This window comes from Aspergillus multicolor (assembly GCF_047715735.1).
Source record: "Aspergillus multicolor strain CBS 133.54 unplaced genomic scaffold BDW74scaffold_2, whole genome shotgun sequence".
Taxonomy (NCBI): domain Eukaryota; kingdom Fungi; phylum Ascomycota; class Eurotiomycetes; order Eurotiales; family Aspergillaceae; genus Aspergillus; species Aspergillus multicolor.
In genome coordinates this window covers 623,845-647,809 of record NW_027395953.1, presented here as the reverse complement: position 1 = coordinate 647,809, position 23,965 = coordinate 623,845, and the positions used below count along the sequence as shown (strand labels likewise).

General features: G+C 51.6%; 7 protein-coding genes across 7 annotated transcripts; 4 read left to right on the top strand and 3 right to left on the bottom strand.

Moving 5' to 3' along the window:
* Positions 1-1,787: 1,787 nt before the first annotated feature.
* BDW74DRAFT_44361 (uncharacterized protein) lies at positions 1,788-3,388 on the bottom strand. Its single transcript, XM_073732806.1, has 4 exons — positions 3,208-3,388; positions 2,861-3,142; positions 2,669-2,802; positions 1,788-2,618 (listed from the first exon to the last, which is right to left on the bottom strand). Exons 1-4 carry the CDS (start codon positions 3,297-3,299, stop codon positions 1,972-1,974), a joined length of 1,155 nt encoding a protein of 384 aa, XP_073588543.1. The 5' UTR covers positions 3,300-3,388; the 3' UTR covers positions 1,788-1,971.
* Positions 3,389-4,320: 932 nt separating this feature from the next.
* BDW74DRAFT_143793 (uncharacterized protein) lies at positions 4,321-5,216 on the top strand. The gene has a single exon (XM_073722918.1). It carries the CDS (start codon positions 4,479-4,481, stop codon positions 5,004-5,006), a length of 528 nt encoding a protein of 175 aa, XP_073588542.1. The 5' UTR covers positions 4,321-4,478; the 3' UTR covers positions 5,007-5,216.
* Positions 5,217-6,425: 1,209 nt separating this feature from the next.
* Positions 6,426-8,540, top strand: BDW74DRAFT_143792 (putative choline transport protein; the record flags this gene model as incomplete). Its single annotated transcript, XM_073722917.1, has 2 exons — positions 6,426-7,054; positions 7,108-8,540. Coding segments are annotated over exons 1-2 (1,553 nt in total), but the record flags the coding sequence as incomplete, so codon positions are not given.
* Positions 8,541-8,703: 163 nt separating this feature from the next.
* BDW74DRAFT_186258 (DEAD/DEAH box helicase) lies at positions 8,704-11,974 on the top strand (the record flags this gene model as incomplete). The annotated part of the gene is made up of 2 exons (XM_073731227.1): positions 8,704-9,011; positions 9,090-11,974. 2 exons carry the CDS (start codon positions 8,704-8,706, stop codon positions 11,833-11,835), a joined length of 3,054 nt encoding a protein of 1,017 aa, XP_073588540.1. The 3' UTR covers positions 11,836-11,974.
* Positions 11,975-19,544: 7,570 nt separating this feature from the next.
* BDW74DRAFT_44300 (uncharacterized protein) lies at positions 19,545-21,499 on the bottom strand. The gene has a single exon (XM_073732803.1). It carries the CDS (start codon positions 21,376-21,378, stop codon positions 19,621-19,623), a length of 1,758 nt encoding a protein of 585 aa, XP_073588539.1. The 5' UTR covers positions 21,379-21,499; the 3' UTR covers positions 19,545-19,620.
* A 14-nt stretch (positions 21,500-21,513) lies between these two features.
* On the top strand, positions 21,514-22,952 carry BDW74DRAFT_44292 (cytochrome b561 domain-containing protein). The gene is made up of 3 exons (XM_073732802.1): positions 21,514-22,035; positions 22,096-22,388; positions 22,458-22,952. The coding sequence occupies exons 1-3, from the start codon at positions 21,990-21,992 to the stop codon at positions 22,794-22,796; spliced, it is 678 nt and encodes a 225-aa protein (XP_073588538.1). The 5' UTR covers positions 21,514-21,989; the 3' UTR covers positions 22,797-22,952.
* BDW74DRAFT_44305 (EXPERA domain-containing protein) lies at positions 22,710-23,940 on the bottom strand. The gene is made up of 4 exons (XM_073732804.1): positions 23,649-23,940; positions 23,422-23,585; positions 23,128-23,362; positions 22,710-23,074 (listed from the first exon to the last, which is right to left on the bottom strand). Exons 1-4 carry the CDS (start codon positions 23,848-23,850, stop codon positions 22,992-22,994), a joined length of 684 nt encoding a protein of 227 aa, XP_073588537.1. The 5' UTR covers positions 23,851-23,940; the 3' UTR covers positions 22,710-22,991.
* Between the last annotated feature and the right edge of the window lie 25 nt (positions 23,941-23,965).

Here is a 23,965-nt window from a genome sequence, read left to right as displayed (position 1 = left end):
ATTGTACCGCCCAGGCAACCACCGTCCACGAGGGCAAAGTATATTATGGCACGAAAATTAGGTGGCTGTTCTCGAAACGCTAGCTTAACCTTCAACTACTGCAGAAACAGAGATGACAATATCTCACGGGTGCTTGGGCTAATATTCAAGCTTTAAGCCTCGAGCTGGGTTGCGCTCAGATAGCGTTCGTGACAAATACCTTCACATGCAAAGGCCTGTGCATGTGCAGCTGCATCGTGCAACAAGCATCCGGCAATCCGAATCCCGACGTTAAACCGTCGTCTAGCAGTAGCTCGAAAAGATCAAAGTTTGTACTACGCCGTCTAGCGCGGGCAACTTCCTGTATACTTTCAACGGCCTGCGCTAGAATCGGCGTTAAAGTATAGCCTCCCCACCCGAATAGCGAGGCGGAGGTACATTTTGAATAGGAATAGTTACCGAGTCCAGGAGTCGGAGTACACTCCAGCATCGTTATAGTATCGGTCGTGTAACTATTTGAAGGCTGCGCTCTGAACAGTGGCTGGCTGATGACGGTCTACTTGCATTAGCGAGATATCCGGCCTTCGCTTGCGTATGTGAGACACTCGGATAATTAAGCACTGACAGTGGACCAAGCGCCCTCTGATTCGGAGGAAACTTGCGCACTGATCGGCTTGAGCTCAAGACCGAAGATTTTCGGGGCGCGGAGTCGCAAAGTGCTTGTGAAAGATCTTCCAGAATCAACAACCCTCGGAATTGCAACCGGCCGAAATGTCGGTGAAATCCATGCAAGATTTCAAGCAAATATCCAAAGACAGAGTTTGCCCGGTATAAACCATGGACCGACTGATGATGTGCAATGCGAACCACCAGGCACAGAATGTAGTCTAGCCTGGACAAGGCCAGGACCGGTGGAGATCGAAAACGTGGTCCATGGTTTAGAATTTAGCTAAGGCACATAGTCTCACAGTTGGGTCTTGTCATGGTTCAATCATCACTCAGAGATCCGAAGTGTAGCCTTCAACCTTCCCCATACCACAGTGGGGATGTGGTCAACATTTGATATGATACGAACCTATGATCAGTCGCCGGTTGAGGGTCTCGGTGCCCAAGGCGCGTTTGGTTGTGGAATCTGAAGGTCTGCTCCGTGCGCCGGGGTTGTATGCCGGGGTCGAGGTCGGGCCTCTGCTTAGCGCTCAGTGCATTTCGCTTCCAAGGTTCAATCACCCCAACAATCGGAGAGTCAAGGGCGCTTGTTAAACGAGGTTCATACAGATGATAGTATGCAGTATACGGTAGCCTGATTAGATCTAGATCAAGCCGAGAGAATGATAGGCCTCGATTAGTGCTTGTCGAATTGTCGGAGTCTCAGAGGCTTGCCCTGCTGTGTCTCCACTCTCTGGATGGAATCACTGCAGTCGTTCTCGAAGAAGTCTATCGCTTAAACCTCGGGAGATGTGCAATGAGATTCGGGAATTGTCAAAATGACCGTGCTGGCGCAGATATTATATGCCAGTTCAAAGCAATAGTGATTAGACAAGGCTCATCCATCTCCATCCCCTCTCTCCGTAAGAGTAAAGGGAAGGAGAGGTGGAAAAGAGAGGCTGGCCACGATGTTACATAAGAGTATCACGTGACTAGCGGGAGATCTGCAGTCAAGCACAACAAGCGCCCGATACAGTAATTGCGCAGTCGATTCCATGGTTGGTAGATGGAGAAGGAAAAAATAAAAGAATGGAATGGCTGTCGATCATCGGTGAGGCATTTTGTTGTTCAGTGGATTCGAGATCCAATGGATTTGACTTCATAGTACAGTGGGGTAATGAGAATGTGATTGTGAATGTGCGGTTTGGTATCAGTGTGCCTCCAACTCCAGCGGGGTAATCTATCCAAGTCTAGTCGTTATGGCGTGAGAAACAAAAAACAAATGATGAGGGTAGTAGAAAATTATAGACTAAAAGAAAAGCAAAGCGAGGGCTTTTGGGCGAGCCACTAAGGCTGCGGGTCGTGATGGTGATAGTGATCTGGTGGCCGTGACTCGCGCATGACCTCGATGGTGACGTCTTGTCGAATCTGCAAAGCTCGCTCTGATCCGTCGTCGCTGTGACCGCGAGATTCGGTCTGCTCTAGGCTGACCTCGGACATATCCTTTTGCGGCGTGACGACAACGCTTCGATTGTAGCTGTGCATGGGGAAGTCGTCACCCGAGCGTAGGTGAGTGGTAGCAGGTCCGTAGTTCTTGAGGCCAGACGGGTTGCTGTTCCAAGCGCCAGATCTATAGCGGTTGGTGCCTCGTTTCGAACCACCAGTCCAGCTCTTGAGAGCGGGGAAGACATCGCGGAGGAGAGACCAGATGAGAGGTAGGTTGGTAACGAGAATGGCGACAGTGGTCTCTCGGAAGTACCAGTTCATGTAGACGTATGAGATCAGGGAGGGAACAAGACAGTAGACTTTGGTGAGGATCGCGGCGACGATGACGAAGACTCCCATTCCGAAAATGACCAGAAGAATCAGCTTCTGCTTGACAGGCACTCGAACTTGCATCAAAAGTGGAAGTCCAATCAGAAGCATGGCGACATCAGCCGTGATGGCCACGCATCCTTGAACGATTTCGTAGTATTGGTAGTTAGAGCATTGGGCTGCGGCTCTGTTAGTTGCATGGATAAGGCTGCAGGGGGAATGGACTAACGATTTGGAGTAGGCACTGCCCAGTAGTTTGAGAGCGGCCGGCATATAAGGAAGAGAGCCAATTCGACGGCAATAAACCCGAGAGCAACATAGACGGCGAGGTAGTTGACCAGTTTCCTTTGAGGCAATCCCTCTCTGTTAAAGGATTCCAGTCAGATGTATTGCGCTAATAGGGTGAGATGAGAATGCATACGTGATACGGGCATAGATGATCAACATGCATGCCTTCATTGACCATATAGCGAGAACGAAAGCGTGCTCTGAGACGAAGACCCATTTGCTTCCTTTGACTCTCTCGTCGTAGATTTCCGGCGTCAAGTTCTTGACATCCTCATCTGTCATGAGATTCGACCCTCCACCCGATGCAACCGCATTTAGGGCGACGCAAAGGATTGTGTACCATATCACGGCGAACACCATAACGTAGTCATCCCATTGAAGATTTTGGATACCGAGTCGACGTATACGGGCTATGCTGTACGGATGTTAGTCCACCAAGCGCACATGATATTGAACACACCAAGACTAGGAAACACTTACAATCGCAGCACGACACCGAGCATGCCAACACCGTAGAGAGTCCATGTTTCTCGGGCAAAGCTCCGGCCGTATTCGGCACCTAAGCTCGACATCCTTTCGTGGTACAACCTGCGAAGCCAGGTTAGAGGATCGATCGATCGGAGTGACAGCAAGTCCGCCAAGGAGGGAGGTGACGGAGGGCTGGAGGGTATATATGGACGTACATGGAGGGCAGTCAGCGCATGCGAGCGGGGGCCTGACAGATACTGCTCGAAGGATCAACCCGTGATCCTGGTCGCTGTGGCCTGAATGGACAGTAGCGGTTGCACTGGGCTGGAGGCAAGCAAAGCAATATGCAGCGATAACGCTAAAAATTTAGAAGAAGCAAAAAAGAACACGCCGACGAGATCACGCCTGCAGCATTTCCATGGCTCCGTCACCTTCACCAGGAACAAAGTCGGACTCTGCGACGCTGATGCGCTTTGGCTGGCCGCTGAGCCACAACCCTGAGGGTGAGAGACCCACGTTCATAATTTGGAAACGGGCAAATGGGATGCTGTCCACAGCCAGGCCTCTGGTGGATGGTGGCATCATGGCGCAACTGCGGACCACCTCTGGGTGTGGATGATACAATTGGAGGACAGCGAACGACGTCCCAAGAGAAGGATGACGAGTTTGCCATCGGAAGATGGTGGAGTCTCGAGGAAATGTCCGCAAAGATTCAAGTCCGGCCTTGATCTGGCCTGTCAACGCCCATTGGTCGATCTGGCAACGCGCTAGTCCTTGGATCTCCAGGCTCGTGCCCTTAGCTGAACCTTAACTTCTTCCCGCCATTCCCACTTTTGCTAAGATCACCGCGGCCCCAAAGGCACCACTGTGGCACTGACATCCAAGCTCCACCGTGCAGCTCAGGAGGAAGGGATCAGCTCTGCAGTTCTTTTATCTTCCAGGTTTAGGAACAACATCTATGAGATCGGCAGCGCCGAGTCGTGTCAACTGTCATCGGATGCCCGATTAGTCAGTTCGGGATTGACGAAGCATGGTCAACATTCTACGGAGTCAGGGGATTTTCTAAACCTCACTCTGGAGATTGCAGTCACTAAGGACAATGGCATTATTAGCTTTTAATATAAATATAAGGCCCCTAAGAAGAGACAAGCCGAACGCGGATGGCTTCGGGTTCCAGCCTCGAACCTGGCATGTTCCAGAGAGCAGGCTGAGCCTGTCTCGTGCTTGGACGCTAACAGCTCCACTGCATCAGTGGGTCGACCAGGCATCCATTCCATCGTGCGATGCACCCCGAGCATGAACGCTGTGATAGATCAAAATTCAGGGAAAGATGCAGATGTTTGCTCTGTGCCTTGTTCCGATCTCAACGCGGCAGGCGAGAGCCACTCAGCACTTATTCCATTGCGCTGGGTTCAGGGCAGTGCTTTGATTCGAGGAATCCGGGTCAGCTCGACCTTCACAAGCAGGAACAGCTGCCAATTCTCGAGGTCAGGATCCAGGATCCAGGATCCAGGGTTGGGTTTCGGCCAGGATCATGCCACGCTCAGCCGACCAACCAGCAATCTCCGTCCCCTGCCAATGTCACCTTGCCTTTTTGGATTCCAGACTCTTCAATTGCCGTGTCTCGAGTCTCGACTCTCGAGTTCTTTATTGTTTGTTATTGCGCCGCGAATACGGGTAAGTGTCTGGGGCTACTCTGTACGAGGATGAGTAGTGGTTGTTACGTGTCCGTCTCCATCATCAGGGCTCGGTCGACTCCACGAGCGTCGATCCGGAATGGAGGCGAGCTAAAGCTGGCCTCTGGTGGCTGAGAGGCAGAAAGCCAATCAAGCACGATGAAGCTCCCCGATTGCATTCATCTGGATGCCGATGCACTGTGCGTTCGCTTCGTTGGCTACCTGCAGGGTGATCTGCCCTTTCTTCATCCTGTCTACGAGCCTTGACCTAGAGGCCATGACACATGATGGATTCTGTATTCCCTGATACAACGTGATCTGATGAACTGATCATGCCACGAAGCCTTCTAGGCATCTAAGCTTCATCTATCGGTGACACCGGGCTCTAGCAATCGGAGATTGACCCAATCTGCTAGAATCACTCTAAGAAGGTTCTAAAAAAACTCAAATCGATAGCTAGCGCATTGAGATGTTACCTTAAATCCTTGTTTGGAAAATTCCCTCAGTTGCACTTGGACATGAAGATGATTTGTCATTAATGTTGTCATTTATATCAAACTGAAAGGTCCAGTCCCTACTGAAAGCTGCCTCGGCGTTATCCGAAGCCTTGTCTCACATGCTACTTTACCACTACTGCATACTCACTGTACGATGCAACACATTGACATATTATGAGTCAGAGATCAACAAGATGACAGTCCACGGTGACACGGTCTGGCCTTGTCGCTCCCTTCATCCATGGATTCAGGGCAATAGTCCTTAGACTGGACCCCACGTTTGGCGGCGAATGTGAGCGGACCAGCCTGGGCTCCACGATTCCACCATATCTCAAATTCGTAGGTTTAAAGTTCTTGGAGAGTTTCGGAAGTACACAATTAAGCCCCGTCGTTTTAAAGCATGCGCCGTCTGTTCCTTTGCAAACTTGGTTGTCCTGGGAGACATGAGTCAAAATTCGGGGGCCATCAGGTACGGAGTGCTTGCGGTGGGCTCCGAGGCCGGGCTCCTCTGTGACTCGCTTATCGTAGTCTGGCCCGAAATTGGCCTAGTCCAGCCCTGTCGTCGTCATATTATAATGTCAATATTATTAGTAGGATTAATTTGCACGGAATCTTCTCTTCAGCAGTCTCAACGCCCGCTAGTTGTCCTACCATGCGTCCCTGTTCTCGTAGCCTTTGGACCAGCTCTGGATTCAAGCCGTAAACGCCTGCCCAAAGCAGCATACGGAGAAGATCTGGGGTAAAGCGGCTGTGGTTCAAGTATCCATAAGATATCCATAAGATCTGCTCAGTGCTCAGACTTTACCCACGATCAAGAGCATTCTGTTATAAATCTTCCGCTGTTAGAGAACGCCTTGCTAGAAACCGTGGGCACTGGCGTCTGCTCAAGCTCCCTCTTCAGGCTTAGACCGTCCGAGGAATTCCTGCCCTTGGTCCAATGGACTGACTGCTCGGAGTCCATTTGGCTCGCGTCGCCACCACAAGCAGGGTCCTTGGTGCATATGATTGGCTGGAAAGGCTGTCTCCATTGTCCCACTGTCCTGGGCTCCGCGGGCCAGCCGGAGTCAAGTTCAACTGCAAGCACGGAGCTTTGCGTCCCTCGCGCAGGCGCATGGTAGTAGTATAAACCCCCAACTCTCGCCTTGCTTCGAGGATCGTCCTCCCTTCTTCAACGGTCTTGGGGTTCTTTCTTTTTCCCATCGGCCCGCCTTGCATCTAGAAGCTAGGACGACGACACTCGCTTTCGTCGATTCCCTACATACAGGAGTAATTGGATCATACCTTGCGTCACCGGGAACAGAATCTGAATCAGCTCCCGAACCACGTTCTCTACCCAATAATCCCTTCGACCTTGTCTGCTTCTCACATCCGCAATGGCCGACACGACAGAAAAGATGGCAGTTGTCGACTCAGCCAAGGAGGAACAAGGCTCCTCGATCGACACCCCGGTCAATGCCTCTGGTCACCGTCAGGAGCTCCAACGCAACTATGGTCTGCTGAGTATCTGCGCCCTTGCCATCACTACCGGAAACACATGGATTGCCCAGGGAGGAAGTATAGCCACTGCTCTTTCCAATGGAGGGCCATCGGGTGTCATTTACGAATTTATTGCCGTCTCAATCTGCTACTGGATGGTGGCTGCGTCTATTGCTGAGCTGGCCTCGGGAATGCCGTCGGCTGGTGGTGGTATGATTCCTCGTCCTGCTGTTCCGACTTGCTTTGGCTGATCCAATGTCTAGTTTACCATTGGGCTTCTATCACTGCTGGGAAATATGGTCGCGTCTGCGGTTTCTTTGCTGGTTGGTGGAATTGCTTGGCCTGGGTGCTTGGTGGTGCCTCCGTTTCTGCCATTCTCGGACAGCAGACGGTCTCCATGTATGCGCTGATGCACCCCGGGTTTGAGATGAAGGCGTGGCATGTCTTTGTGAGCTTCATCATCTGCACATGGCTATGCTGTTCTATCGTCCTCTTCCTGAACCGCTTCCTCCCGCAGTTGAACAACATAGGTGGATTCTTCATTCTCTCTGGTGTGCTCATCGTCATCATTGTTGCTGCCTGCATGCCTCATGTCAAGGACATCCCGTATGCTACGAACGAGGATGTCTGGCGGACTTGGACCAACTCAACCGGGTACTCCAGCAATGGTTTCGTCTTCGTCGCCGGTATGCTAAACGGTGCCTACGCTGTCGGTACACCCGACTGCTCGACCCATCTCGCCGAGGAGATTCCTCAGCCCAGCAAGAACATCCCCAAGGCCGTCTTCGCCCAGATGAGTGTTGGCTTTATCGCCGGTCTGCTCTACATGATTGCGCTGTTCTACGCCGTCAACGACCTCGACTCTGTTCTGGGAGCGACCTTCCCTCTTGCTGAGATCTACCGTCAGGCGAGCGGATCCAGGGGTGGCGGTCTCGGCCTTTTAATCATCACCTTCCTGCCCACCGTCATCAACTGTGCTGGTTGCTACATCACCGCTGGTCGTACCCTCTGGACCCTCGCTCGTGACGGTGCTACCCCCTTCCCCACCTGGACCGGCCGCATCAACTCGCGCATGCACAACCCCTTCAACGCGACTCTCATCTGCGGTGTTGTCATCACAGTCCTCGCTTGTATCTATGTCGGCTCTACCACCGCCTTCAACGCCTTCGTCGGCTGCTTCGTTCAGCTGTCTTCTCTTTCCTACTTCGCCGCTATCTTCCCTCATGTTCTCACCCGCCGCTCATCCTTCGTCCGCGGATACTTCTGGATGGGCAACATCGGATACCTCTTCAACATCCTCAGCTGCATCTACATCCTCGCCTTCGTCGTGATTTTCTGCTTCCCCTTTGCCCTGCCCACGGACGCAGCATCCATGAACTACGCCAGTTTGATGACTGGTGGTCTTACCATCTTCGTCGCCATTAACTGGTTTTTCCGAATGGGCTCATATGAGGGACCCAAGTTCGTCCCTCTGACCGACAGGGCTTTGGCGGATGATGCTAAATAAACCAACGGTTCTGGTGCGCACGAAAAGGAGGTTGTATGAATAGTTACTGTATATGGCGCTTTAGATTTGATGTTTGGGATTTAGCGGTCCCTTAAAGATATGCTTCATGTCGGTCGTTATGACACCTTGTATATATGATATGCCTATGGCTGTACCATTCTATCTTTAATAGACTGATTATCCATGTCATTTCTTTCAGGTTTCTGTTTCTTTTTAGACATTGAACCAAGAAGTACATTATCGCAGTCACGTGAACACGCGCTCCCCCATCGCGCCCGACGCGAGATTCTTCCGCCTCCGACTCTTCGAGAGTGCCCATACACTCCAGTGCCTCAAAAGGCCATTTCTCGCCATGGTCTTCAAGCCATTCAAGCCTCTTTCAATAAAGAAGCCCAATCAACCCACCGCATCAATATCGGCAGCTCCCACACAGCCCTCCGAAACCGGTGATAATGACGGCCCGCCAGCGAAGCGACCGCGCCTGAACTCTCAAGATACAAACAGCACCGGAAATACCCGTCCTACAACATCGAACCAACGGAAACCTCTACACCAGGTCAAAAATGTCGGCGAGGCAGCTGCTGTAAGCAGCGGTGAGAATGGCGATGGAAGTGCAGGCACAAATCCAACCTCTGGGGTGCGTTACTTCAATGTGCTATGGTATGTTTTCTCTTCTGCTCTACTGTGCTTTAAGCCATGGTGTATGCAAGGACATGGGCTAACGGGTACCGGCTCTAGGCGAAAACCAACTGCGAAGAAGAATAAGACCTGGGACGGCGACGGGATCGTTTCGGCGCGCGATGGATACGTCTACCTGCAGGATATCTCGGGGAGGGATATGGGTCGTGCGATGAGCGGATCTGCTCTAAATCCAGGCGTCATACTGTCGATTGGAGGGAAAGAGGTTGAGGTTGATACAGAGATCCCGAGGAAGGAGTATCTGGCTGGGAGACCGTTCTTGGAGACGAAGACCGAGGCACCGACGCCGCCGTCGCCTCCGAGATCGTTGCCGGCGAAGAAGGCGTCCGTTTCTGTGCTGAAAAGTCGAGAGAAGAATACGTCTGTCTCTGAAACGTCAACGCCTACTCCGGGACTGGGTAAGACTAAAGTTAAGGAAAGTCGGCCTCTGAGCTTAGCGAGTCGAGGGTCGATATCGGGAGCCTACAAGAAACCTTTGCTTGAGAGTACAGTTATGCCCGTTGTTTCGCTGAAGGAGCCTACTCCACGCCATGATCCCAAGTCGCCCGGTGCAGTGGTAATGCCGCGGCCAAGGTCAGTGCCTAAGGGCCAACGGATAGTCGATGTCGTTGTGGATCCAATCCTGGGCAAGCACCTTCGGCCACATCAGCGCGAGGGTGTGAAGTTCTTGTACGAGTGCGTGATGGGGATGCGATCATTCAACGGTGAGGGCGCGATTCTAGCCGACGACATGGGTCTGGGGAAAACCTTACAAACCATCACCCTGTTGTGGACCTTACTGAAACAAAATCCGATCTACGAGGCTGGCCCTGTGATCAAGAAAGCTCTGATTGTGTGCCCTGTCACATTAATCAGCAACTGGAAAAGGGAGATTCGGAAATGGCTTGGAAATGAGCGTATCGGTGTCTTTGACTTTGATGATAAGAGGAAACGATTGACCGACTTCACCAAGGGCAAGGCGTACAGCATCATGATTGTCGGCTATGAGAAATTGAGGACCGTTCAAGAGGGTCTCGCGCGTGGTAATGGGGTCGATATTATCATTGCAGATGAGGGACATCGGATGAAGACGCTTCAAAATAAGAGTGGGCAGGCCATTCAGTCACTGAACGTTACGAAGAGGGTCATTCTCTCGGGTACTCCTATACAAAACGATTTAAAGGAGTTCTTTGCGGCTGTGGATCTTGTCAATCCCGGTGTTCTAGGGTCATTCAAGTCTTTTATCAAGGAATTTGAGGGTCCTATTGTGAGGAGCAGACAGCCTGAAGCTACAGAGAAGGACATTGAGAAGGGAGAGGCTCGGAATGAGGAGCTTCGAGAACTGACATCACAATTTATGCTGCGAAGAACGGCCGATATCCTTGCCAAGTATCTTCCTCCGAAGACAGAATATGTGCTGTTTTGCAAGCCCACTAATACGCAGGCAAAGATCTACCAGAACGTGCTTGCCTCGCCAGTCTTCCAGGGTGTCATTGGAAGTTCCGAAAGCGCCCTGCAGCTGATAACCATTCTCAAGAAACTCTGCAACAGCCCATCTCTGCTCTCGCGAAAGGATGCCGATGGAAAACAGAGCGAGACCATTACCGCACTCTTGTCGTCGTTACCACCAAACCTTCTTCGCCACTTCTCCCCATCATGCAGTGCTAAGATTCGCGTTTTGGACCAGCTACTACATCACCTACGCACATCAACATCAGAAAAGATTGTGCTCGTTTCCAATTACACCTCCACCTTAAATCTCCTCGCCAACCTCCTAAGCTCCCTATCCCTCCCTTTCCTTCGCCTCGACGGCTCCACTCCCGCGCAAAAGCGCCAAAGCCTGGTCGAAGATTTCAACCGAATGCCAGCAAGTACCTGCTTCGCCTTCTTGCTCTCCGCAAAAGCCGGGGGAACTGGCCTGAACTTGATTGGCGCAAGCCGTCTTGTCCTCTTTGACGTAGACTGGAACCCAGCCACAGATATCCAAGCCATGGCGCGCATCCACCGCGACGGTCAAAAGCACCACTGCCATATCTACCGCATTCTGCTACAGGGCAGTTTAGAGGAGAAGATCTGGCAACGGCAGGTGACCAAGATTGGGCTTGCCGATAGCGTTATGGAGAACAAGGATAGCATGGCGCAGTTCTCGCGGGATGAACTCAAGGACCTTTTCAGACTCGATGTGGAGAGTAAATGCCAGACGCATGACCTTTTGGCTTGCGGCTGCGGTGGTAAGGGTGATACCACCGCTCCAGATAGCGACGACACGCCTCGCGTCTCAGACTCGGAAGAACTCGACGAAGATGACGGGAACGGGTCGGATACATCACTTCCTGACCTCCCAACGCTTTTGAAGGCCTCTGAAGTGGACATGGAAGAACAAGAGCGTCTTCTCGAAACAAAAGGCAGACGCCCTCGTGCCTCCAAAGCGAAGAGCAAGAACAACACCTCCAGCAAACAGAAAATTCAAGAGAGTCTATCTCACTACGCGCATATTGATCCGTCTCTATTTGTCCCGTCTACATCAACGGCGGCGGTACAGAGTACCGAGCTTGAACCAGGTCCACCCGAGAGCCTCGATCAAGTCCTAGAAGACGAGGTCTTACGTTCTCTATTGACAGATGAGGAGAATCGAGTGCAGTTTCTGTTCAAGAAATCGACGAAGCCTGAAGTGAAGGATCCTGCTCCCGCGGCTAACGAGGACACTACTAAGACCAAGCCCAAGTCCAAGTCCAAAGACGGGGCTAAGGATGGAATTGACGCTGGGATAGGCACGGCGGACTCTCCTCTTGATCTATCTGATTAGCCACGAACTAGAGTAAATTTATACTCTGTATAGAATAATAGACCTGTCTCACCACTACACCCAGGGTTATCTATATACTAACGATCGCTTATGATTTCTTCAATGAAAGGATTGAATAGGTTTTCCAATACACACAGCTATAATGCATTTTCCAGGTCACTTAGTTGCTCTGCTATTGAGGATTCATGGTTTGGGTCAGCTGGATTTGGGTATGGGTAAACGGGCTGAACTTCGGGTTTCCAGCGGGTAAAGCAAACAACCCGCGCCAAGACCTTCCATAACAGGCAAATATCCGGCTTGGGTTGCACAGGGGTCCAGCTCGCAGGCTCGCACAGACACGACTGGATCATAAGACGAGGTGCAGCTATGTTACTTTTACCTCTGGGATCTCATGATGGGAACTCGTTCCTGCCAATTTATACAGAGTAAGTCGAACACAAAAAGGAAGGAACAAACGGCGTCCCGGGCCGTTTTTGCCGTTCATGGTTATCCCGACTGTCAGTCCATTGCACCTTCCGCCGCGAGAGACCCCTGTATTTATTGGGCGAGTTTAGGAAGGAACGACCAACTGTCGAGGGCCTGGTAGGGTTGTCAGATCTTGGCAGGAGCAGGCTTGGGCGTTTTTTGAATGTTTGACAACCCCGCCTCTTCCTTCGCTGTTTCTCTTCTTGCCTTGCGACAATATCTTCGCTCAGAAGCATTGGCCTGCAAGGTGGTGAATAGTACTTATAGAGAGGTACCTAGTGGGCTTATTCTACGAGGAAGTAATGGCGTGGAGAGTGTTTGAGGAATGAATTCCATGTACATTTGAGCTAGATAACTCTAGGCTAGTTATGTGGTGTGTAATAGATATGGTATATGGGGTAATGGGTGATATATGGGTAGATCAGCGCGTAAGGGTATGTGTGTGTATAAAGTGTATGGCTATAGGTATATGGTGAGAACCAAGGGTATGCATGAAAAAAGTCGAAGGAGAAGACATCGATGAGCTGCCAAAACACAATGCATAGGCTGAAATACAACACAATAAGACATAAACTCATGGGGAAGAGGAGAAAAGGTCAATCGGGAGAGAGGAAAGAATACAAAGAATACAAAATTGTCATAGTGACACTTGAACATCCAGGCTAGTATTTCATCTTCCCAACAAGCCCAAAGGTGTAAGCGGCCTCAGCCTCGCCCTTCATCTGGATCATGTAAACGCGGGAACTTCCGATCGTGACACCTCCTTTCTCAGTCACAGGGGCCCCATCTTCATTTTCTTCGCGCACGGAGACAGCAATACCTGTTCTAGCGACGCGCTCGAAGCAGCTCTCGTCCAGGCAAACGTCAAGGAGGACCTCGCCGCGTGTCTTGCCACGGATGATGATCCGTTTTTCGTTGCGCTGCTCCATCACTCGTTGCGGCGAGGCAGCGCCGGAAGATGGTGGACTTATATTATCTGTGCTTGCATCAGGGTTTGCATCGGCGACAGCGGTGTCTAAACGGCGAGGTTCAGAGGTAGACGGTGATCGTGAGGGCGCAGGCATAATTGTTAGTCGAGCGGCGCCCATATCGCGCCACTTAGACTGGGTTTCGCGAGCGTAGAGGCGGATCTTTGCATTTGACAGGCCGATTCCATCGACGCCCTTGATAGCTGCTGCGATGCGGCCAATGCCGCCGCCATTGTATCCGCCGGAGGCGGCGGAGCTAGAGTATAGGCTTTCCTCGCCGTCCTTCTTGCGCGAAGTGACGGAAGATCGGGAGATGCTAAACATCTTGCTCGCTCCGCCAAAGCGTTTGAGGGCCGAGAAGGCGCTGCTCATTGTCCCAACGCTGCTTTCGGAGTTGTCAGCTAGGGAGCGCGGGGAGGCAGAGGCGCGGTAGCTCTTCCTGCGGCGGGGCCACCCAAAGAGGCCAGAGCTCTTGGTCGCACGTTCCAATGGGGCGGGAAGATCGTCCAAGGGCCCTCTAGCATTTTGGAGTGCGATGTAGGTCGGGTTGTTGGTACGGGCTTGGTTGATCAGGCCATATAGGACTTCGCATTCCTCTGCGTTCCGAGAGCGGAACATGATGTTGTTGCTCCAGGTTACTCTGGATCGCGTGGTGGGAGGAGAGCGGATGCTAATGTCAATAGCCGTTCCACGGCGGATAGGGACCAGCGGTGTTAACTCGAGAGCAACGATCGGACGAACGGTTTTAGCTCCATCATCGCCGTTTGCAAGTGGGCCATCCTTCATCTCATAAGCTTCAACAAGTCCGGGGCTGATGATGATCTTGCACTCATCCGGGAAGATGCTATCCCAGGAGCCCTTATCCGACCAAGCAAAAACGGTGGCAATGGCGGAAGACGACTTGCTTGGCTGAGACGGAACGGATCGATAACCGGCTTGACTAGTCGAGTTTGTCAAGGACAGAGTGCTTAGCTCAGAGTCTTGTTCATCGGGTCTAACAGCACCCCGAGCGGCCCTCGATCGTACTCTGGACGGGATCTCGTCTTCAGAATCCTCGTCTGAACTGTCCGTGACGGAATCCGAATCAGAATACATGTCATAGCGGCGCACGGTAGAAGTGTCGGAGTCAGAATAAGAATCCGACGCGGTGGAAGGCTCATATTCGTGCTTCAAGGGTGACGAGCCCCGCCGCCTAATGCGCCCAGCAGCAGTTGGACTCAAAACAGGGGTGCCTGTCAGGCTAGAACTGGTGGAACTTGGCGAGCGCGAATGGGGAGGAGGCGGTGGAGGCTCATCTCCATTCGACGCGTCAGATTCGGAGCCGGAGCGAGAATGTCTCTTGCTCTTCGTCGGAGTTTCCGGAATGACGTTGTAGTCTAGATCATAATCCTCTTCCGGTTCAGGGTCCGGTATATACGAAGTGCTACTACCTTGGCGAAGCTTCGGAATGGAAGGAAGAACCGCTGAAGGCACCGACGATACTCGCGGGCTCTCCCCAGTTTCAGCCCCGGTGGGTGTTTTCGGAGTGGCCTGTTTCTGATGGTGCGATGCGGTCTGTTCGGCAGGTTGTACTTCATCACGGCTCCGAGATGGAGTTGAAGGGGTCGCACCGGTTGGCGAAAGAGGGCTCTGGGGGCCAAGTTCTCCATATTTAGATATTCTCTTGGCACCAGAGCGTTTGAGGCCTTGAAGAGATTTATCATCGCCAATAACGAGTTTTCGCGGGTCTCGCGAGTGAAGGATCGATTGGGTATTTGTGGAAGGTTTTGATGCTTCCGACTCTGCAGCATCGTAATCCGATTCGCGAGTGATATCGGTCTGTGACGAGATCTGCGACTCGGTAGCCGCCAACGAATCGGTGGCGCTGGGGTCTGACCACGCCTTCGCAGTCCAGGAGCGTCGTGATGCACGCGAAGATGTTGGCTTCTCTCCAATAGGGATGGCAACGTTAGTCGGGCTGGGAGGAGTTTGCTGGGCCTCCTTGACTTCATTAGGCCAAGAAACTGTCTGTGCGCGCTGTCTTTGCCTTGCGCGTTCGATAAAGCTCTGGGACCGAGAGATGGCAGGTGGAACAGGGGTTCTACCCAGCATTTGAATCCATTCCATTCCCACGTCTTCTTCATCAATCTGCAGGGATAAGAGTTCTTCGAAGCGCCGTTCCTGTCCTGGGGCGCTGCGGATCATGAGCACTATCTCTCCCTTTTTATCCCCATTTCGCGCAGAAACGCATGCAATGTCAATGGGAGGGAAAAGCAACCAACGGTCGGCATGGTCAACTTCGCAGATAAGCAAGTCTCCTCCAGGTCCATGCTCAGCAGCGTTATCTCGGAACAGTATCTCAGCACGACAGTCGATGACTTGGCCACTCGAATGGTAGAGCGACAAGTTGAAGAAATCACGAGCGCGAACCCGGCGAGTCTTGTCCACGGTGACTCCGGTCAAAGCACCCAAAGTTTCAGGATCACGCGCGCGACTCGAGTCAACAGCGGAAGCCGACTCATCCTCAAGCCTGGCCCTTTCTTCTCGCGCACGGCGACGGGCCTCTGCCACAAGATTTTGGTAGCTCATAGCAACCTCTTCGGCCTTAGGGGAAGGCTCAAGCATGTTGATGCCTTTGAAAGTCTTTGCGAGATATTTCAGGCGTACCAGAGGCCGCTTTAGCAGAAATGCAACATCGACTTTCTGCCCATCAGCGTCCACAATATCACCGTTCTCATCCCTAGACATTCCATCATCAAGGCTTTTTGTATCAGCATCCTTCGTCTCCTCGCCCTCTTCCAAAGGGGCCAGATTGACCACCACGTCTTTGAACCCTAATCGCCAAGCTTTGAGATATTCGCGGTACACCTTCTGGGCACCCTGTGCCCACTGAAGTAACCCATCTGCAGCTTCTAGCGGAATCCGCTTGTGTAAGAGTTTCAGTCGTTCAATAGCAACTCCCATGTTCACAATTGGCTTCGTAAAAGTGAGCTCGTCTTGTGGATCCGCTGAAGGCCGAAAGAGTCCAGCAGCAATGGCCGAGTCGGAGCGGGAAAGGACACAGGTCAAGAGCACCGGAATCACTCCGCCCACAAGGGTTCTGAGCTCGCGCATATACTTCGCTTCATCCAGGGATAGCTCCTTCAAGATATCTGCGACTGTGGGGTTTCGGTTTTTGTTTCGAAGACTCCTCGCAGACCGGAGGCTCCTACTTCTCGTGGTGGATGTCGAAAGAACGGATATCAAGTCATCATGTGTCGTGAGTTTCTTCATCTGGGATGAAACCATAGTTAGCGAATCGGGATCAACCTTGTCTCTTTCCTCGCTTGCGAAAGTGGTCTGAGAAGAATCTCTTTTCTTCTCCGTTCCTTCAGATGCTTTCGCTTCCGTGCCTCGTGCGCCCATAGACTCTATCGATGCGATTGTTGACAGGCGGTGGCTACCAGTGCTGGATTTGTGCTGTTTTCCTTTGTTGCCAGAGATTTCGCGCTTTTCAGGTAGAGAAGAGGCCATGGCCTCAGAGGCTTTTTCTTTTTGGTCAAGCTTGCGGTTGCTTTCTTTACTTGTACCGGAGGATGATCGGCTATGTTTCTTTTCGCTAAATTTCCTCTCGCTGGTTTTCCGTCTCCGGGGAGTTGGCGAGACGTCTCTCTGCGACCCTTTAGTACTGGACTTATCATCTTTTGATTTTCGTCTCTCGGCGCTAGACGCAGTCTCTCCGCTTTTATCTCGTACGGACGTTTTCTGAGAGAGGTCGCTGCTACCCGAAGGCTCAGGGCTAGTGAGTCGACTTGAATCTCCTTCCGCTGGCTCGTCCACGATTTCGATGCGTTTCTTCCTTCTCGTCCTAAGCGGTGCGGGAATCTCGACATCCGAGTTCTTATCGTCCAGGAATGGGTCCTGTGTATCTGACAACCATGCTTCGATCTTAGCACCCCGATTTGGAGCCGGTTGCTTAGGCGGCTCCGGTTTCGGCTCTGGTTTGCTGAACATCTTTCTCGATTCATCAACAATCTGCCCAAGGATGCCACCTTTGGGAGGCTTAGCTGGAGTGCGCCCCTTTGAAGCATGAGGTGCGCCTCGTGCACGCCGCCTCGATAATTCCGAGAAATCTGCTTCACTAGCCGCCCATTCGGAGTCGTAGTCTAAGACTGGGTCTTTCTTTTTTGGGCTTTGCGCGGGCTCTGATATTGTGCTTGATAGTTTCTTGTCCGCTGTTGACGGACGCGATGCAGGTTTTGAAGATTTTCCATGGGAAGTATGCTCCTTCTCAAGCTTTGCTATGATTGAATCGATATCGCCGGCGGCATGTGACTTCCGTCGTTCCCTTAGAGCCCGTGGTGAAGTTGCGCGTTCTTTGATGTCGTCTCGGTGCTTTTGCGGAGACAGCCGCGGAGACAGTAGAGGTGGTTCTATATCATCGCCTTTTGTTGATCGTGGTGAGCGTATTGGCTCGTTTGTAGTGTACTCCGCGATGCGCCCACGCCTCGGTGCTGATGGTTTAGCTCCAGGCGCCTGCGTTGACGACCGATTCAGCTTCCAGTGTTCATCACTAACTAACCGTTTTCGCGGTGTACTCTTGCTTCGCTTCCTTGATGTAATGTTTGTAGGCTTCGGCTTCGATTCGGGAGTCGAAATATTTTCATCGTCATCCTCATAGTAGATAACATCATCGGCGGTGACTACTCCGCCGCCCTGTTGTTGCCACTTCCGAACCTTTGCTCGCACGGAGTTGGTGTCGTAGAGACCCAAGGGTTTGCCGATATCGAGGGGCTTTGACTTAATCGGCGAAGTTTTGGTGGCCCCGCGGCTGGCGGGGGACTTGGAATTGGCAGGCGTCGGCATTGGGGCTGCGAGCGACAACAAACGTTAGCATACTGCAATACTTATCCGAGACAGCATGCGACTGCATCCTCAAGATGTCAAGAGCTGATTATTCTTGTTTGTTTCGTTGTTATCGTTTGCTCTTCTGCCGATAGTTGAGGCCAACCCGGCGACGTCATTTCCGAAGAGGCAGTTTGTTTACAGATGAATAACACTCACTGATTCAAGGCATACCTTAGCCGAACCGATGGCAAAACAAGGGTCTTGTTGCGACACCAGACAGAGAAGAAAGGAAGCCCAGCTGGAAACAAATGCGATCGTGGGAACAACAAGGGCCGGCGTCAGAAGCAGGGAGCTGAACGAGGCAGAAATCGGAGCGGGCGAGACTCTTGAGGAATGATAGGGGGTCGAATGACAGGCCCAGCGACCGTCAGCTGAATGAATCACCAGGACAATCCCAGCCAGGACAGGGGCAAGAAACACCGCTCTTGATTCTAGCAGTAGAAGTGATCTCTCTATCGCATTATCAATGCTTTCTTTGCTGGCGGTATACAAATCCTGCTGTGTACAAGTCCAGGCCAGTTAGTGCGAGGGCTGCCGGGGAAACCAGCGATCAGCACCAGAGCTTCAGATCAGGCGCCAAAGGAGCCAACGGGGATCTCATCCGCGAGCTTCAGTCAATTATATTGTCTCACGCCCCAGAGGCGCTAGGAGGCTTATTGCTGAATCGATTGATTTGCCTGTGGCCCTGCCTGCGACCATGATCGTGCAGGCGACCACGTCGACTCTCGCCTCGCGACTCGCGAGTCACGACCGACCGTTGATCCACCGGCCGGACTGCATAATTGTCGACTGAGTGACCGAATTGAATCGGTTCTATTTCGGGTTCGGCCGATCTTCAGACCGTGAGTCGAAAATCAAAGCTCCTGCGGTCTTGTTTTATGTCCTCCGATCCTGCTCGGGCAGCAACTTTAAGCTGCCTGCAGGCGCCTCGGGGGGCTCCAGACGTCATTGTCCTGGCCAGAAACAACATCCGACGCCGGGTCCGACACGTCACCGAGCAGAGAGGCCTCTGCGACCGCCATTCATTCGCTGAAGTCAAAGGAGATGGATCGAATTTGAGGAGGCTGGAAGATGGAGATTGGAGCCGTGTGGGATGGGGCCGTGGAGGACGAAGTCAAGTCCGCTTCGAATCAAAGCTTGTGATGGAGCGGATCTTGGTCCTACCTACCTCCTACCGTGGTAGCGGTCTAAAGAGCCAGATACTCCGCACATTTGCAGGTAGAGCATACCGCTCACAGCTCACTAGACCGCCAGTATGGATAATGTTGATTCCATGGTGTTCTACGTCAATCTATCAAATGCATAGGTTAGGGCTGTGTAGATTCGGACTATAAGCTTCTAGGAAACGCAAAATCATGCATGATTAGATGCAGCACTTTGAACACTAGACAAGGAGATCGCCAAAATTATCGACCAGAACAAAGCGAGATCAGCAGAATACAGAAAATAACAGAGTCCTGAAATATCCGCGGCACGCATACTCATATTAAGAAGGGTGAACAGCCCACTCAGCCGGTAACCCTAACTGGAACAAATCGGAAGGCACAGTATCGATGGCATTGGCGTAGGCTGACTCGACAAGGAAGTCATCGAAGATAGTTCGTTCAGAACTAAAGTAAGAGTCTGGCACCACCTGAGAACTGGCCGCTTCCTGCTTCGCGAGCAAGGCGCTGGACATGAGCTCGGATAGCATGACCCCATGGGCAGATTTCTTCGCGTCGTCGGACAAACGTTGGAATGATCTCTCAGCAACATCCCAGGCTGCATCCACACGAGGGTCAACCTGGCGCCAATGGAGTTCATTCAATAGGAATGTCAATGGCACATATTGAAAGTAACCACCAAGCGTCCACTCCCACTTTCGTGAGGCAGTCTCATCCTCTAATCGTTTGCGTGTATCCAAAATATCAATAGCGGCATCAAACAGCTGATTTCTGACAGTGTCTTCGAGGGGGTCGGTTAAGGCTATAGTGGTGAACTGCGGGCTGTAAAGCTTCATCCACATTTCGTTTATCATCACGTAGGAAATGTGAGAAGCTAGCCAATGAATCGACTCGGTGCCGTCACAGTACCTCAAGTAATTGGACTGAACCCGGTGTTGGCAATCTTTGACGGCGTTTACTTTGAGAGCCCAGGGTGCATCACTCTCAACTATCCGTTCGGTGGTCGCAAGGTCATACCGGAGGAGACAGAAGCTCATTGTTGTCCAGCCAGTCTGATCGATGGGAGGAGCCATCATGCCTACACCGAGCTCCGAGTCATGGCAGTTGAAAGGTAATTCAACGCTAAAGGGGGGCATGGTGGAGTGGCTGGGTAGGGTTAAGCTTTGGCCACGGTCATCTCGTATGCGACGGTCCAGATACCAAAGGTGCCACCGGATGCGCCGTCGCATCTCGGCCCCAAAGATCGAGTTATCTTCTTCCATTGATACATCTAGACGCTCTGCTAGCCCGGCTAAGTTCCAGGCAGACTTGTGGTCGTTCTGAAGGCGACTTAGCGCGATGAAGAGAACAAGAGCCTGCATCATTGTCCAGCTACTGGTGGTCATGAACCCTGACCTGGCTAAAGCTTGTTCAGCGGCCATCCGGTAAGTGGAGAGTGCTGTACTCTTAGACATTCGTAAGCTAGATTGTACGTCTGTTGCATCCATTGACGAGACGCAAGCAAGGTAGAACACCTGCAGCAGAGCGCCTTCACCCTCAGCTAATAACGTTGGATCATTCAAGCCACTTCGGAGGATCTGAAATGCACTAGGTTGGTGTACCACCTTGATTAGCGGATCGACCCTCTCCAAAAAGATTTGCCAGTATTTCCGCCCTTGGTCCGATGATGGGTGTAATGGCGCGGTAGCATGCGCCCAAGTGTGGCTTGATGGGAAAAGTGAGCCACTCGGCGAGTTCAGGGACTGTATCCTGCTAGCTTGAGTGTTGATCATTTTAGTCAAGCCCAAAACCTTCGCTTCGAGCGTGCGAATTTTATCACGCAATGCCTGATCGCTAGACGAGTTTGCATCAGGTTTGGTCCGAGCTCGCGGGCATTTGCGAATTGGGGACGGAAAAATACATTCGATGGACCATCGGGAGCAGTTCGTGCATGGAAGCTGCCTGTCACATCGAACCTTTCTTTTGCGGCATGCAAGGCAAGATTTTGGCTTCAAGACGGCATAATCGGGAGGCGTTGAGGCGGTTGACGGTGACGATGAAGATAGCGGTTTTGGCGCAATCACGCTGAGTGAATAGTTCATCCTAGCTGATTCGTAGGAGTACGATTTGTATGAAATCTAACGATCAAAAGAACCAGGTATGATTGCCGCAAAACTCGGCGACAACCCTCGTCACTGACTTCCTTTCGACATAGGACTGGCGTTGAAGAAGGTGATCTCCTGGCATTACCTATCTGGTGGGGAAAGCGCCAACCGAGGGGTGGCTTCTGCAACAAGTCACCATACCTCAAGACTCAGACACCAAGACTCGAATACGAGGTCCTGGCGGTGGCTCCGGGGACATCTGGGCAACTGGGAAACCTCGCCTTTCTCGGTGCCTCGTCATAACCAGAGCGGCTGATTGGCCCTTCATGTTGTGGCTGTGTCAACGACAAGATCCGAGCCTCGCAATTCTCGGTAACTTGGAACTATTTCGATGTTTGATTGATTATTCGGAAGACGCCAGCAACGACACTTGTTGGAATAACTCAACTCTTCACCTCAATGCTAATCAGCGAATTGTCTAGCAATGCGTTGGGAAAAAAATGAGATTGCGACGTATAAAATGGCCATTTGCGTCGCCTGAAGCCGGCACCGGGCTAGATCAGATTCTCAAAGTTTTCAGAAATTGAGCTTCTTGATTATCGAACGTCATGTACCGCGTCTTGACTTTGTGGAGCTTCCCTTTCTGGGTGTGGTGTATGTTTCTCAGAACCGATACCTCTCAGGGAACTAATATTAACCAATTCGCATTCGCAGTGTCACTCGCAGCACCTTGCGCTACACAAGAAGGAGCGTCACTAGATGGGCCGCCGCAACTACCGCCTGGGATCATTTATGAAGATCTCCACCTAGTACCAGCATTTGCCAAAGCCCATGGTGTGGCAATGGGTATTGCGTTCGGCGTCATCTTTCCCCTTGGCGCCATTCTTCTGCGCGTGATCCGATCGAAGTACGGCGTGTATGCTCATATTTGCTGCCAGTTATTGGCTTATGTTTTGATGATCGTCGGTCTGGCCACTGGGATCCAGGTTGGAAAGATCCTTGACAGGGTATGCCATCCGTTGAATTGCTATTACTTCTGGCCATAGCCCTCGCATGACAGCTGACATTTGTACAAGCTGCATAACAACGGCCATACCATCCTCGGTACGGTTATCGTTGTTTTTCTTTTGATTCAGCCGTTTATTGGTCTTTGGCACCATCATCAATTCAAAAAGACGCAAGCAGCCGGAATATGGACACATGTCCATATCTGGATTGGGCGCGTCTTTTTGCTGCTGGGGCTCATCAACGGTGGTACTGGCCTCAAATTAGCCGATAACACCACGGGAGGAGCCATTGCTTATGCAGTGGTTGCGGGAGTGTTTGGTGTGGCCTACGTCGCAATCGCAGCTTTGCGTCAGGGCAAAGTGATCTTGAAGGAAAAGGAGACAACGACCGAAATGGCGCAGACTTAGTCAAAAATTGCCCGGGGAGGGGATGAAGGCAGAGCCAGACTGAGAGATATGGCTTTGAATTCTCGAAGACGTAGTACTTGTGTCAAATAGCTTAATCTGTTGGGATTATTGTGGTTGTTTATGTTCGATGCCGGAACAAGGTGTGCCGGGGGCTCAAACATGTGAGCCGACCAGCCGAATGGGGATCCGAATGAGTCATTGGAATTTGCGAGATTGAGATGTATTGTCGACTTGCTTCATAGCACGCGAGATTGTTTTCATGCTTTGGTATAGATAAACTGCGCGAGCATTAATTCGTGGCCCGCAGGCTCATGAATAGAGGATATCTTACTGCCTGGGACAACAATCCAGATAAAGTTCATCCCAAAGTAATAAACCCAGAAGTAAAAGAGCTCAGGTCGACAATACGGCCGTTGATGGACATGATCATCATACATACTGGTCGCAAAGTAGAGCGTGTCGCCGTACAGATGAGCCACGCAAACGATTATTTGCAATGGATGACGCAGAGAGTGGTCTGAGAGGATCGCATAAGCGACTGCAAAGCATAATGGCCCCCAAAGAACCTTTTTGATCATATTAGCGAAAGGCGTAATACATGACTTGCACAAACGCCCGCACTCACTACTGTAATTGTCTCCATGCAAAGGACTAGGGTGTCGGACGTTAAGTAGCGCGAATCAGAGAGCGCATACTCCTTCCACAATTGACCGAAAAAATCCTGAGCAGGACCCATACGGCTATGATTGATCATAAAATAGCCTTCGAAGAAGCAATGGAGTGTGCCCGCTGTTGAATTTCAAATGTTAGCACCCACCTCTAGACATGATGAGATTAGTGTTAAGCTCGTACAGAGAACAAACCATAAGATAGCAATTCTGTCTGCTTTCCTCAACTTTGGTTGCACCCAGATACTCAGCAGCAACGTAGCCCCTAGAAGAGCCGAACAGTCCATGCTTGCAGTAGCTATCAGACCGAGAACAGACGCTTCATTAGAGGCATAATCAATAATACGCGCGTCAACAGGATAATAGGGGTGCCGAGAAATATCCATAGTGGTTGTGCTCGAGGTATTGTGCCTAGTGCTCGCAGAGACACTGATGAGGAAAGATTTGAGAATTGTTCCTGCAGAGCTGAGGTTGGTTCCTGGACAGAATCGTGATGATCAT